The sequence below is a fragment of the Bidens hawaiensis genome, unplaced genomic scaffold, assembly GCF_021521415.1.
Source record: "Bidens hawaiensis isolate Kalapana, Puna unplaced genomic scaffold, B.hawaiensis_p1.1 tig00001336_1, whole genome shotgun sequence".
NCBI classification, from domain to species: domain Eukaryota; kingdom Viridiplantae; phylum Streptophyta; class Magnoliopsida; order Asterales; family Asteraceae; genus Bidens; species Bidens hawaiensis.
This window is the reverse complement of record NW_027491075.1, coordinates 631,600-647,339: the sequence shown is the minus strand read 5'-3', so window position 1 is coordinate 647,339 and position 15,740 is coordinate 631,600. Positions and strand designations below refer to the sequence as shown.

The following is a 15,740-nucleotide window of genomic DNA, read 5'->3' as shown; positions in this document are numbered from 1 at the left end:
GTTACACAGGCACTATAGCTAGTACAGTTAATACTTAAAAAAATAGATATTTAGAAATAAGTGTATCAAAAAATAAATTAATAAAAAAGACCCTCCAACCCTCAAAATAGCTTAAACAAGTCAACGCGAAACATATTTATATCCCAGACATTTTTCTTAGAGCATTCTCATCCCACTCCTCATTCTTATCTCTATAATTACACTAAAAAGCATTATATTTATTTCTCCTGTTTAATTAAATAATATTTTTATATCTTTATCATTACAGTTTTCTCTCTCCGCTACTTATAACCAATCCAACAAATATTAAAAAATAAATAGGGGCAAACAATGTTCCCCAAATTTATAAAAAAATCACTACATTTCTCTCTCCACCCTATAATTTACACTCACAATCACTCACAACCTCATTCTATAATTTGCAAACTCATCACACATAATTATAGGGGATTGGATGAGAATGCTCTTAGAAATCATTATGGTCGAAAGATCCCCAGATTCCCCCGATAACCAACACACATAAATAGGATCTCGAACAAGCTATGGTTTGCTAATTCACTATCGAATTCTCTTTTGCAAAATTGAAGATTGGTATGAACCGGGTCCGATTTCTAACTTTTCACAATGAGTTTTAAATTACGAGTAAATAAGAGTATTCACATTGAAACATGTATCCATTTTTTCTATATGATATAGAGAAATAAATAAATAAAACAACTATAACAGTATTACATTGGATTCTATAATAAGATAAAAAAAAATCAAATCTCTATATTTACATATTCATATTCAGTCATTTATATTTTGTTGAGTGTGTATAACATACAAAGAAAAAATAATAAAATAAACGTTTGTAAGTAGGTAAAAGATTGTTGGATGCAAGATTTTTTTAGTTAAATTATAGAGAAGTAGATAGAAACACCAATGCAAATTCTTAAATATTGGATATGCACGGTCAACATATGTTTGGTCAAACATAGGTAACGGTCATCTATCACATTAGATGGCTTGACTTCAATGGATTGTAGGAAAAGAAAAGCGATTTAAGGTAGAGGTGCAAAAAAAAACCCGAGTTCAGAACCGGACCCGAAATAAAAACCCGGAACCAGTTTTTTAATACCCGGGTTTTTAATACCCGAACATGCACCCGAACCTACCCGTATGATACGAATAGGGTATGCATTTCGGTACTAAAACCCGAACCCGAACCGGACCCGATTTGTACCCGATATACCCGAAAACCCGAACCGGTTTCATACCCGGAACCGGGTTTTTCCAATACCCGAAACCGGGTATTTCAAATACCCGACGTACACCCGAAAAATACCTTAAAAATACCCAAAAAAAGTGAAACCTTTTAAAAAATCCAATCTATACCTGAAAACTACCCAGAAAAAAGCCCGAAAAACACCACAAATAGGGTGTTTTCAATACCCGAAAATAGGGTATTCAAATACCCGATTTTAGAATACCCGTTATATACCCGACCCGAACCCGATGCATAGGATATGGTTTTTAGAGGCAATACCCGGACCCGAACCCGAGTATTTAAAAAACCCGATTTGTTCACCTCTAATTTAAGGGTTTGGGCAAAAGTGATCGTCTCTTATTTAGGGTTAAGACAAGGATGAAGGATGTTCGTTTTTTGGCTTCAAAGTTCAAACTAATTTAAAGTGAAAATTGACCCGAATTACATAAAAAATGGGCCGGACGGCCCAAGTACCCAACTATCTATATAGAATTGATTAGTTGGTTTACAATCTTATTTGATCCACAAGTAATATTATCAATGTATGTTTGGGTTGGTTGTAAATTTAATTAAAACTTGAATTTAATGACGTTCTAGAAATAATACAAGTATACAACTATACATCTATACTTCAGAGGTAGGGAGGCATTGTTATATCAAAACTGAGTTAAAAGTAAATGTAGAATGGCTTGATTGTTATAAATTTAAATAAAATACTATCTAATGATCTAACTGCTATTCATATTATATAAATCCAAACACAACCACCTATTATCTTACTATACTATTAAAACAAATTAGTTTGCCTTCACATGTCCTTGTCCTATTTGATGATTTCCTTTCTTTCCAAATATATCTTGCATTTCTCTATTTTTCTTACCAATTAAATAAATCAAAAATAAAATCAATCTATTCAATTGACTTTCTTGCCAACTCATCCTCTAACCTATATTTAAACAATAACATTTCTTAATTTTTTACCCTAATCATGTTTTTTTTTCTTTCTCTAATAGCCGGATCTTCTTTCATCCTCTCCCATATTCCGGCCAATCCAAATCTATATCTTTATTAATTATTTTCCGGTAAGTTTCTATTATATATTAAATTCCGATTGTTGATAAATGTATTTCAGGCAATATTATATTTATTCCGGTTATTGTTTCCTCTAATCTTTTTATGTTTCTTTTAATTGTTAACTAATTTTATTAAAATCAGTTTAGGTTTTTAATAAAGAAAGGCGATGTCTACAATTTTTGGACGTGTTTACGTTTTTCCGGTAAGTATTGACGGTAATTTTTTCCGGTTATGTGTTATACTTATAACAATGATGATTGTTTTATATTTATTAATATTTTTTTAATTTTTCGTGTTCTTTTGTTTGACATGTTGTTAATCTGTGTTCTAGATCAAAATTATGTTCATCCATCGACGGTATCAAAATCGGAGATTCCATGGTTAAAAACCATATTTCTTATTATCCGGTAAGACATTCAATTTTTCCGGTTACAAATTAAAAATTAAATATTCCATAATATCAACATTAATATTCTGCTTTCTAATTTCAGGTCAATGCCAAGACTTATAGATGTTCATTTCTCTAGAAATTCTACAAAAAAAATCCGGCATGCCATGGTCATTGTCACAATATCGTTTTCCCGGTTACATCTTTTAAATTTTCCGGTTATTAACTATAATTCAAAAAACCATAATATCAATATTAATTTTCGATGTTATTATTTCAGGTTATTTTCCGACTCATATAATATGATTTCACGATTGATCAAGACTTTATAAGATGTATTTTTATTATATTATCATGTATAGATTTTATTTTTTGAATATTCATGTATTTCAATATTTCAATTTCATAAATTTTAGTTATAGCTAAATATTAATCTATACCTTGATGTATATTTTGTTTTCCCGCGCCTTAATAAATGACACAATTAACTATTCCATTAATTCGAATTATTTAGTTTGACTTTCCTAATTTATGGTCATAACAGGATTCCCATTTTATATGCATTGACTTTCTCAATTAACTATTTCCTAATTTTGTTGCTTAATACAATTTATTTCATTCAGATTTTATACACAATTTCTTTCATTCACATTTTATACACAATTTCTTTCCTTAATTTTTAAAGAAAACCGATTTTACAAATTAACCTCATTTTTTTTTCTCATTTACTATTTGGTCATATCAATGATAATTATAAAATAACATTTACACATACATAGAACTTTGTTACTACCTTTTATAATATAATTATTGTATTCTCTTTTATATAAAAATTTAAATCTTAACGAAATACAAATTAATTTGCAATCATTTCACGCAACTCAAAGTTAATATGAGTTTACCGTATTTGTATATAGTTTTGGTGTATCATAAAAACTTAATTTTAAATTAATTATCCATAATTTACATAATAATAATTTATCTAACATTAAATGTCCATAATCTATAAATAATAATACATAATAACAGGTTTACTAATTTACATAAATAAGTAAATCAGGATATCGAATTTATTTATGGTATCTCTCTACATTTTTGGTATATTATTTAAATTTGAATTTGAATTTCTAATTAATGTCCATACTAATTATTTGACTAACATTTACACGAAATATTAACATGTTTCCTATTTAACAGGTTTCCTTTAATTGTTTGACTAACATTTGAATTTCTAATTAATGTTTATTCGTTCCTTCATTTTGTATATATAACTGAATTAACATCAATATTGTAATTTATATACTTTAATACTTTAATTATCCCATAATTTATATACTTTAATTATACATAATTTACATAATAATAAGTTCCCATAAATTTGAATTTCTAATTAATGTTCATAATAATGGTTTGACCAACATTTACATGGAATATATACCAACATTCAGATTATGTTTAAGGTAACATATTAAAATTATACTTTACAAGTATGTTATTATTTTTATTTTTATTAAAAGATTACAAGTTACCATTCATACCATTACAATTTCAAAATTCATTCTAAATGTTAAAACAACTCATAACTTCAATTCTTTATTTTTGTTTACCGTAATTATTTATAGTTTTGGTATATCATAAAAAATTAATTTGAAATTAATCATCCATAATTTACATAATAATAAGTTCTATAAAATTAATTGTCTATAATCGGTAGATGATAATAAGTTTACTATTTTACATAAATAATTAAATGGAGGTCTCGATTTTCTCTGTAGTATTTCTCTAAATTTTTTGTATATGATTTAAATTTGAATTCCTATTTAATGTCCATAATAATTGTTTGTCAAACATAATTGTTTCTATATATGTTTTCTATTATTATATTGACAATAACCGTATCTTAATAATTACCAAAAATTATAATTCAGATTATGTAAAATTATTAAAATTATACTTTACAAGTATGTTATTACTTTTACTATTTTTTGTTCTAGATATTTCAAAAAGTACTGCCTTAGAAAGTTACCATTCAGACTATTATTTTTATTTTTGTTATAAAATTACAAGTTACCATTCATACTATTACAAATTCAAATTTGTAATCAATGTTAAAACAACTCAGAACTTCAATTCTTTATTTTTGTTTACCCTAATTGTATATAGTTTTTAATTTTTTTCCATTTTTATAAACCCATTCCTTAATATGGTTTGACCAAAATAATACCATAATTATATCATTATTACAATTTATATGGTTTGACTTTCTTTATTTGTTAAAAAACCTGAATGAAGAAGGTATAAACTAAATAAATTTCCGACCGATTTAAGTATTTGACCTTTCACATTAAATCATTTTTGACCATTCATATTAAATCGTTTTAAATTTTAAATAACATTTACATAGTAAATATAACTTTCTTGAAATATATCAACATGATTTAAGTACTTTTAAATTTAATATTTGCACTCACAAATTATGTCCATATAAAAATTAACACACATTTATTTTGACTATTGTAACATTTTTAATTAAATATTCTCTTAAAATCCATTATTATGTTATTAAGAGTTACTATTAATTGTATTAAGTTTGCTTTAAGCAAAAGAAAAAACAGTGGACACATTTTGGATTTTAAAAAATGCATATAAATTATGTTGACATTTTGAAGTCAAATTATGACATTTTAAAATTAAAAGTTAGACCTTTTAATTCAAACATGGTGTGTTATTTTTTTTTTCAAGATAGTACGTTACCTACTATATTTTTTTCAATATGATAATATTTAATTCAAACATGGTTTACAATAAATGTTTTAAATTGATGTGCAAATAAACACGGGTACTATCTTAGAGTAATAAGTATTACAGTTATTGATGTGTAATAAATGTCCTAGATATAGTTCATCTTTTAAATCAACATTAAGATAAAAGTTTTGTTGAATTGACATTGTAGAATTGTTTTATTGATTTGGAGACTAATTTCATTTGTTTGCTTATTATTGTACTAATGATATAAGTTAGAAAATATTTTAACTTTTTATTTATCTTTGTTAGTCTTTGTATATTTTTGTATTTGATTCAAATAAGTTATGATGTCTTATAATTCATGTAAAAGTGTCATTTATTTATAAGTAAAACATTTGCATTTCATTAAATTTATAAGATGTTACATATATATCATGTTTTTAAATATGTTGCACCGTGTGTAACACGAGTACTATCCTAAAAGAATCCAATGATTTGTTTCTTTTAAGAGATTTGGATCATTTAAAGCTTGCTAATGTTAAAAAGAAATGGCACATTTGAATTTGGAAAATGAAGTTAGTGATAAATGTTTTTCAAGATGATAATATTTAATTCAAACATGGTTTGTAATAAATGATTTAAATTGATGTGCAAATAAACACGGGTACCATCTTATAGTAATAAATATTACAGTTATTAATGCGTAATAAATGTCTTAGATAAAGTTCATCTTTTGAATCAACATTGAGATAAAAGTTTTGTTGAATCGACATTGTAGAATTGTTTTATTGTTTTGGAGACTAATTTCCTTTGTTTGCTTATTATTGTACTAATGATAAAAGTTATAAAATATTTTAACTTTTCGTTTATCTTTGTTAGTCTTTGTATGTTTTGTATTTAATTCAAATAAGTTATGATGTTTTATAATTCATGTAAAAGTATCATTTTTTATAATTACAACATTTGCATTTCACTAAATTTATATGATGTCACATATGGGTAAAGTTAAAATACAAAGGATAACAAAAATGAGAAATGTGAGAAGGAATCAAGTCCATTGATTTTAAATTTGAATGGTTGAGATTAATTTAATAAATAAAAATTGATGAAAATGGCATGAAGGTAATAGCACATCTTTGTTGACTTTCTCTCTCCACATGCAAGGCACATGTCAATTCCCCCATCATTTTAAAATGTCCATAACTTTTTCATACGACATTATTTTTTAAAAAAAAAATTCACCATAATAATAAGTGTTTTTTTATCTTTAATATGAGTATCATATTGTTATATAAAAATAAAAAAACTAATGGGTTTTTTTAATTGTGTTTTTTTGTTGTTCATTGTGTCATTGTGTAATATGTTGTTTCCATTATGTTTTACGTTTCAAGTCATTGTGTTATACGTATTCACCATTGTGTCTTACGTTTTAGGCCATTGTGTTATACGTATTCACCATTGTGTCTTACGTTTTAGGTCATTGTGTTATACGTATTCACCATTGTGTTTTACGTTTCAAGTTATTGTGTAACATGTATTAAGCATTGTGTTTTATGTATTAGATAAAAAGACACAATGGTGTGCGAAAAGACACAATGACGAAAAAAAGACACAATGATAAGCGAAAATACACAATGGTGTGCGAAAACACACAATGACGAAAAAAAGACAGTGACGAAAAAAGACACAATGATAAGCGTAAAGACACAATGGTGTGCGAAAAGACACAACGGTGTGCGAAAAAAGACACATTTACAAAAAAAGACACAATGATAAGCAAAAAGACACAATGACGAAAAAAGACAATGGTGTGCGAAAAGACACAATGACGAAAAAAGACACAACGGTGTGCGAAAAGACATAATGACGAAAAAAGACACAATGAGAAGCGAAAAGACACAATGGTGTGCGAAAAAAGACATAATGATAAGCGAAAAGACACAATGGTGTGCGAAAAGACACAATGACGAAAAAAGACACAATGATAAGCGAAAAGACACAATGGTGTGCGAAAAGACACAATGACGAAAAAAGACACAATGATAAGCGAAAATACACAATGGTGTGCGAAAAGACACAATGACGAAAAAAGACACGATGGTGTGCGAAAAAAGACATAATGAAGAAAAAAGACACAACGATAAGCGAAAAGACACAATGACGAAAAAGACACAATGGTGTGCGAAAAAAACACAATGACGAAAAAAGACACACTGATAAGCAAAAAGACACAATGATGTGCGAAAAGACACAATGATGTGATTTTTGTTTTAAATTTTATATAACAAAAATTATACTCATATTAAAGATAAAAAAAACGCTTGTTATTATGATGATATTTTTTAAAAAAAAATATCATACGAAAAAGTTATAAACGTTCTAAAATGTTGGGGGTATTAACATGTGCCTAGCATGTAGAGAGAGAAAATGTGTACAATTACCCATATACCCTTTTTCTTTTGGTCCCCACTTGACACATGTCAATTATTTATGGCTTCTCACACTTCTCATTTTTTTCACCCTTTGTAGAATAACTTGACTCTGTTACATATATATCATGTTTTTTAATATGTTCCACCGTGTGTAACACGGGTACTATTATAAATCAATATTGGAATCCAATGATCTGTTTCTTTTAAGAGATTTAGATCACTTAAAGCTTGCTAATGTTAAAAAGAAATGACACATTTGAATTTGGAAAATGAAGTTAGTGATAAATGTTTTTCAAGATGGTAATATTTAATTCAAACATGGTTTGTAATAAATGATTTAAATCTCTGGCCTGAAGTCAACCGAAAAGGTAAGACATTAAAAATAATAATGAAATATGTATCAGTTTGTCTAAATATAATATTTCATGAAATCTAAATGTGTAGACTAAAAACATTTTTTTAAACTTCTTCGTAGGATATGTGTACGCCTTCGTCCAACCAGTTCACTCTGATTTCAATTTCTGAAGATGTTATTCCTGACCGTCTTTCATCGCTTGACGAAAAGGTTATTTCTTTACCTATCGTTGCTGCAAAACTCAAGCGCAAGTTGGATGACACTTATGATGTTCATGATGACACTTGTATGTCTGCAAACAAGACGAAGGTTGACGAAGAACCAATTGTTGATGCTAATGTTGGTGAGGGAGATGCCGTTGGAATGCAAAAGATATAAGATGGGATGGACGGATTTGGAATTTTCGTAATAAATGAAACGTTTTGCATGCATGTTTACTTTATTTTTTTGGTTTGAGATTGGACGTTTTTGTGTTTATTGTCCTTTATTTGACATTATCAATTTGGTTTTATTTGTCGTGTTTGAATTTCATATGGATAGAAATGAATTTGTGTTTTCCTAATGTTATGTGTTGTTTTATATTTGTATTTTCTATTCTCATTGGTTTATAGTTCACGCCAACTACTATGTTTATTCTTTCTAATGTTAGTTTAAAAACAACATATTATTTATAAAACTTTAAATTTGGGAATCTTCATCATCGTGATCTTAGTAACATTACTACTTACATTGGTACTACCAACATGCAATTTGAATAATGATACACCCATTTTGGACATCTACATGTACAATATTCATCATAACATATTTTTTCAATATAACTTATGTTGCACTCTTTTCCTAAACTTAAATACCTAAACTTATTTTTTATTACACTTTCAATCTTCATCATACAATTGTAACTTTTTAAATTTAATGTATGTATTATAAGTTAACATGAATTATAATGTTATTAGCATAAATAATCGACTTTATTTAGCTTCATACCATTAAATACTACATTACACTTTATGGTGAAAGCCACTAATAATTATCTAACAACCACACATAACAAAACACATAATTTTACAAAATTTGATGACAGCCATTAATAATATATAGTTTAATGTTACAAAAATTTTATAAGGAAATGATGTATTTCCTATAACTCTATGTATTAGTTACCAAATAAGTTGAAAGGAAATAAAAGTAAATCAAAGAATATTTGTTACAATACTTATACGCAACACCAACGTTTATGTACGAGATACAACTATTTGTTTATTTTTTTTTCAAACTTTTTAACATTAATATAACTATAAGTTTATTAATCATTTAATATTATAAAAAATAAAGTTTTAACTTATCAATATTTAAACATCTTTGCTTTACTAAAACTATTTTGATTGTAAAAATGTAACATTTAGATTTGTAAAACCAACAAAAACGCGTGTTTTTTCACCACTGACTTCCTGTTTTTTGAAACCTAACATTATCAAACTACAAATTTACAAACAAGTTATAAATTTGAGATGTCTTTTTGAACCGTTTTTACTTTAAACAGTAAACAAGCATATAACAATACCGACAATTATAAATGTTTCATAAAAACAAACTACTTAATTTTAAAAACGTCATATTATAAAAAAAATATCTCATCGTATACGAAAATATACAATCTATATTTGTAATTCATATTAAAGAATTTCTTACAAATTAAAGTCTAGAAAGTTAACATAATAATATTATAATATTACTATAATAAATTTATAACCATACTATCTAATATCAACTCAATTTTCAAAATCCCTTTCATCTTCTTCGACAGCCGGTGTCTACACATGGTCAGTTATATGTGGCTTTATCACAAATGAAGAGTAGAGCCGGTGTTAAAATGCTTATATTAGATAAGGAGGGTAATGTTACAAATAAAACTATAAATATGGTTTATAAGGAACTATTTAGTTATTTATGAAATTTTAATTTTCAAGTTTTTTTATCTATCAAATAATTGTAAAACGAAAGTTACTTTGTTGTTTATAAAAAGTATTATGTATATAGTAATTGTAGAACCAATGTTATTTTGGTTGTACTTATGTTGAAGCAACTTTTTGTTTATAATACGTTATAATAACAACTATATATCATTTTATTGTCTCCTCGAGTGTTGTTGTTAAACGTTTTATATATTTCCACCCGTGTCATACACGGATCATTAACCTAGTAACAAAACATTTACAACCGGTCAACGCAGTTTACTACTTGATCACCACTAAATTACAGCCTGTTTGACTCATTTATTAGCTTATCGGGTCGTATTTGGATAGTACCCCTAGTTTTTAACATTTCTTTTATTACACACTAATACCTCATATACCATTGGAAAGCCTTTGACAATCATACTTAAATATGAAAATCAAAAATCTGTTACTGCCTAAGGCCAAAAAGGTATGCATACCACTTCATACAAATAATTTATAAAATGAAACCCAAAATAAAAACTAGCAAATCAAGTGACTGAAGACTTGCATACCGGGCATGATGTTTTCCTTCTCAGCCATTCATCTATACACTGTAAATTAATTACAAATATAACAAAATAATCGTTAATATGACATATAATAAGCAAAATAAAAATAAATTACTATTTTAGGAGCACCTACATCTTTGTGAAATTTATGAAGACATGGAAGATGTCGTATGGTTTCACCAACATTAGGTGTTTCAAGACAAATCGCACACTCTTGGAGATTTTCAGCCTGCATCATTAACCATGGTTTTTTGTGTCAGTGAGTCTAATCGTGGAGTTAAGTGGGTCGTGTTCGTGTCATGCTAGAGGGTTCATGAGTTGACCTGTTCAATATTATAAAAAATGTGTTCTATGTCAAAACTTACAATTTGGATATCTTATGTAAAACTAATTTGAGTCTAAAAATATTAGTAGAACCAGTATCTAACCAAAAAAAAAACGCAAAGGCAAGTTGCCCATTTTGCCTTTCCAGCCATAAAATATCATTGAATACAATATTAGCAATTAAATTAGGTTGATAAAACCGAAAATAATACATCTTTGAGTCTGGTGGATAGCGTTTACGACTATATTTACCTGAACCATTGACTGAGGCAAATTATTGATTTGAGCATGAGTTGCACCTCCATGTTGGTGATTGTTGTCATCAAGAGCCAACAACATTTCGTAATCATTCCTGAAGTGTAAAAAAGTAATTACACATTGAAACAAAAAACATATTTTTTACAAAATATTATGTAGTTGAATAGTTTATTGTCTTACTCGTTAAATTCACGTCCCATTTGTAACAAGTTAGTAGGCAACTCCATATCATTAAATGCTTCTAGTGTTTCTAGTATGTGCATTCTCTGCACACAAAATGAAAGAAAAGAATATAATATATAATTATACATCAAGAAACTAGATATAATAACAATAATACTAATAAAAATAATAGTAATATCAATAATAGCATTAATAATATTAATAGTAAGACAACAGTGTGATACCATGTCAACATCCATGTTTGGAGGAAATATAGAACTCCGTCTAGCCGATATTGTGTGGGGCCGTCCCGGGAAACGACCTCTCAATCTAGCCAACCTTGTTGAAGTAGAAGCTTGTGCCCTATTATTACTTGAAACACTCCGTGAAGCATGTGATCGCGAAGCATGTGATCGCGAATGCTGTTACAAGTTTAAATTTCAGAAGACAAAAATTTTAAATTAAATTAGTTATTCGGTTAAGCAATTATAAAAGAAACTTTCAACCGAATATTTCCTTTATAATGTAAAAGCTCAGTCAATTAAAAATAGAGGAGCCAATTCCTGACACGGCCCAATACAAAAAAAGCATGTTTTCGGTCGATTGACATGACCCGTTTTCTTAAACAGATGAACCTGAACAGAACCTGTCTAGAAAATGGGTCAATCCAAACACGACCCGTTAAAAAGTGGGATGAGTTATTAACCTGTTTAAGAGTTTTCAAAAAAGTTAATATCTGATTCCAGAGATGAAACGTTCTAAAATTTAAAGTTGAATGTATTGATTTGTAATTTAAAGTTGAATATATTGATTTGTAATTTTTCATATACACAAAAACAATTAAAATAACACAATTACAAAAGGGTTTTAAATGAATCAGAGTAATTTGGTTGTTTAAACGGTTACTAAATCAATAGGTGGGTTTTATATGACTCAAGTATCAGCCCGAACATGACATAGTTTTAAGTGGGATCAACTCAACACAAGTAAGTATACGGGTCAAGTTCGGGTAAAAGAATCCAACCTACCAACCCGACACCGTTTACACCCCTAATAACAAACATGACTTAAACTTCAACTTTCAACCCAACAATTAAAAACAAAACAATAATAGACTGAAGGATAACATACAGAAGCAGCACGACCACCAGCATGCAAACCATGACCGCCAGCATGTAAACCGTGTTCGTGTTCCTGTTGCATTGCCATTGTCAATGCATGGTGTGAGTCCATCTGCAAAGAAAAACAATAATAATTTACTTCAAAGTATATGGGTCAAAGTGTAAAACTTAGCATATATCTTTTTATTCAAAAAAATTATTAGACATAAAAACCATATTTGACTCTAATTTCAGCCCATACCTACATATAGCGTGTTTCACTACTTAATATAACAGGCAGAAAAAAGTAACAAACCTCATCAACTCCAAATCCAGCTGGCACCTCATTATACAACTGCTCTTGCAATTCCCGAGCCAACCTCTCATCTTCTTCCAACTGTAACGCCCTGACAGTTGAATCCTCATCACTCCGGGACCCACGGTTTCCACCTTGATCTGAACTGCTGGACGCATGACGGTTCTTGTTTCTAGATCTTGAAGTCAAAGAACCGACATTTACACTAGACGAAGTCATGTCAGCATTATTAACATATGCAGCGTCACATCCCCTAATGTTACTGGACCCCACACCCTCCTTTTGTCTTTTCGTAAATTGTGCGCTCTCTAAATCCTCATAGTGATTACAAAAGTTACTTCGGTTTATATGACTCGTGTGTACCTTCGCATTCTTTGATTGGTCATTAACAGAGCTTGAAGCAGACCTTCCGTTTTTTAGAGTACTGTGGGTGGTTATCCAACCATCTGACTCTGTACTGGCATCAGTTGCATCTTTAAATAATAAAGGTTTCCTGCAAGTAAATCATTACAAGTTTAACCGAAATTCAAAACGCTAACAAACGATTACAGAAACTAAAACTAAAACTAAAACTAAAAGAGCATGTTCGTTTATAAAAAAACAACCCAAAACAACAATCGATGGTTTGGATTTATGTTTTATTGAAAACCAAATTTTCAGTTTGGTGCGACTTCGCATGTATTGGAAAAAAAAAACTCAAGTAACTTACACAATTGTCAAAGGCGCAAGGCACACTCAAGGCACAAAGGGGGAGCCTTGGGCCTAAGTGCAAGGCGCTTAAAAAGCAAGGGCCCAAGATAAGTAAGTCACATAGCATAAACATACCATTTTGGGGTTTCAGACATGTTTTAGGCTTGTTTAGGGAAAGTTTAGGATGGTTCCATGCCTTATTTAGATGTTTTAGACCAGTATGCCAAAAATTTGCAGAATTCTGCCACAATTTAAGTAATTAGCAGAAATATAATCAGAATCAGACCAAAATCTGGTCAAATCACGCCTGAATGTAGTCGAATAGCCCGGATGTCAGCAAGGCGCTTTCACTGTGCCTTGCCTCACCCAAGAGCCTAGGTGCACGCCCAAAGGGCTTTTGACAAAATAAGTAAGTTATAAAAGTTTTAACAAATAATGTTACCCAAAAAATTTAGCCTGAACGTATAATAATCAACAAATTATTAGTTAGCAAAATGATTTAGTTCCAAAAAATCATTGTATTGCTTTTGGCCCATTTTTCTCACCCAAATATCTCAGATCCAAATGATAAACCAAACCAAACCCAAATTGAAAGCTGAATAAACCACAAGTGAACGGTTTTCAAGAACTCAAAACTAATTTTTTGGTTTTGGTTCGGTTTGATCCAAAACAGACTCAAACCAACCCATGCACACCCCTCACCTTTCTTTTTTTGATTTTATATTCTCCCTCTTAATTCTTTTTAAAATGTGCATATATGTATTTTGATAAAAGACAATCAATATTTTTTTTCATGCAAAAACTTAAATTATACATTTGAAATAAACAAAGTTGTAAACAGTACAAACATACTATTTTTGAAATAAATTAAGTTGTAAACAAATACCTTTGAGCTAAATGTGCGTTTCTTGAATCATGATTGTCAATACCAGAAGAACGATAAGATACACCTTTTCCCTTATTCCTATGTGAATCTATAGCTTCAGAAACAATATCCTTAATCTCAACCTTACTCGAAGGACCATCACACGCCAAATGTGACACACTGCTGACATCATGCTTCTCGGCAGCCTTAGTTTTTGCTATGTTATGGGGCGATATACATCCATTTCTCACCAACCTTTTATGCCTATTAACCTTCGGTGGCGTGATAGCCAATGAAGATGAGCCGTTTTCACCTTTTTGTTGACCTCCAAATGCGACTCGTTTCCCAGTGTCCGATCTAGGACCCAACTTATTAACATGATTGTGTCTGCTTCCCTCAGTCAAATCAACAAAACTATTGGCGTTACTTAAACCTTTCCCTTTATCATGATGTGTGCTTTCTACAACATTCTTGGAAGAAGATGAATTACCTATATTATCAGGTTTTACAAATAATCTCCGACCTCCATTAAAGATGACCGATTTGCCCTTTTCACGTGACTCGTTTCTCAGCTTTTGATTAAAATAATCCCAATCAATCACACGACAACTACTCGATCCATTACTATTATTGGCAGTGTTGCTACCATCATTATTAGATTTGTTACATGATGTTATGAATCTTTCCGGGGTGTCAGGGACCTCCTCTATCTGATCTATGTCCATAAAATCCATATCCTATCATAAACATATTAATAACATTAACAATGAACAAGGCAATAAACAATTCTAATGCAAGTATAGTCTCCAAAAATCACAAATCACAAACACAAAACACCTAATTCATTTCAACTTTGAAAAAACCATTAAAAAAAACTTGAAAACATGAAACTATAATATGAACAACATGATATTGTTATAAACAAAAATAATAATAATAATTACAAGATCAATTATTTGAAATACTAATCATACATCTACACTATATAAACAAGATCATTCAGATCTAATAAGCAATTCAAATGCAACTATTATCCTACCAAAATCATCAATCTACAAACTCAAAAAACCTAATACTTTACAAATTTTAGGAAAAATAAATTAAAATAATTCAGGAAAAAATCCAAATTTTTAACAACAATTATTTACAATCCCAATCATACATGTACAAAATAAAATTAAATCAACTAATATTTTCAAGTTTTTTTAAAAAAAAAAAAACATAATAAAAGACTTAGAAACCCTAAAAGTTACAACTACAATATGAAAATATT

At 29.0% G+C, this 15,740-nt stretch overlaps 1 protein-coding gene across 1 annotated transcript; it reads right to left on the bottom strand.

Moving 5' to 3' along the window:
* Nucleotides 1–10,632: 10,632 nt before the first annotated feature.
* Nucleotides 10,633–15,233, bottom strand: LOC143571893 (uncharacterized). Its single transcript, XM_077057205.1, has 8 exons — nucleotides 14,489–15,233; nucleotides 12,913–13,405; nucleotides 12,628–12,729; nucleotides 11,742–11,918; nucleotides 11,515–11,600; nucleotides 11,329–11,428; nucleotides 10,886–10,981; nucleotides 10,633–10,794 (listed from the first exon to the last, which is right to left on the bottom strand). The coding sequence occupies exons 1-8, from the start codon at nucleotides 15,199–15,201 to the stop codon at nucleotides 10,732–10,734; spliced, it is 1,830 nt and encodes a 609-aa protein (XP_076913320.1). The 5' UTR covers nucleotides 15,202–15,233; the 3' UTR covers nucleotides 10,633–10,731.
* Between the last annotated feature and the right edge of the window lie 507 nt (nucleotides 15,234–15,740).

Coding starts and splice junctions, on each gene's coding strand:
- LOC143571893 (XM_077057205.1), bottom strand. CDS start 15,201: ATGGATTTTATGGACATAGATCAGATAGAGGAGGTCCCTGACACCCCG. Junction 11,601..11,741: donor CAAACATGGATGTTGACATG/GTATCACACTGT, acceptor TTTTGTGTGCAG/AGAATGCACATACTAGAAAC. Junction 10,795..10,885: donor TTCATAAATTTCACAAAGAT/GTAGGTGCTCCT, acceptor ATTAATTTACAG/TGTATAGATGAATGGCTGAG.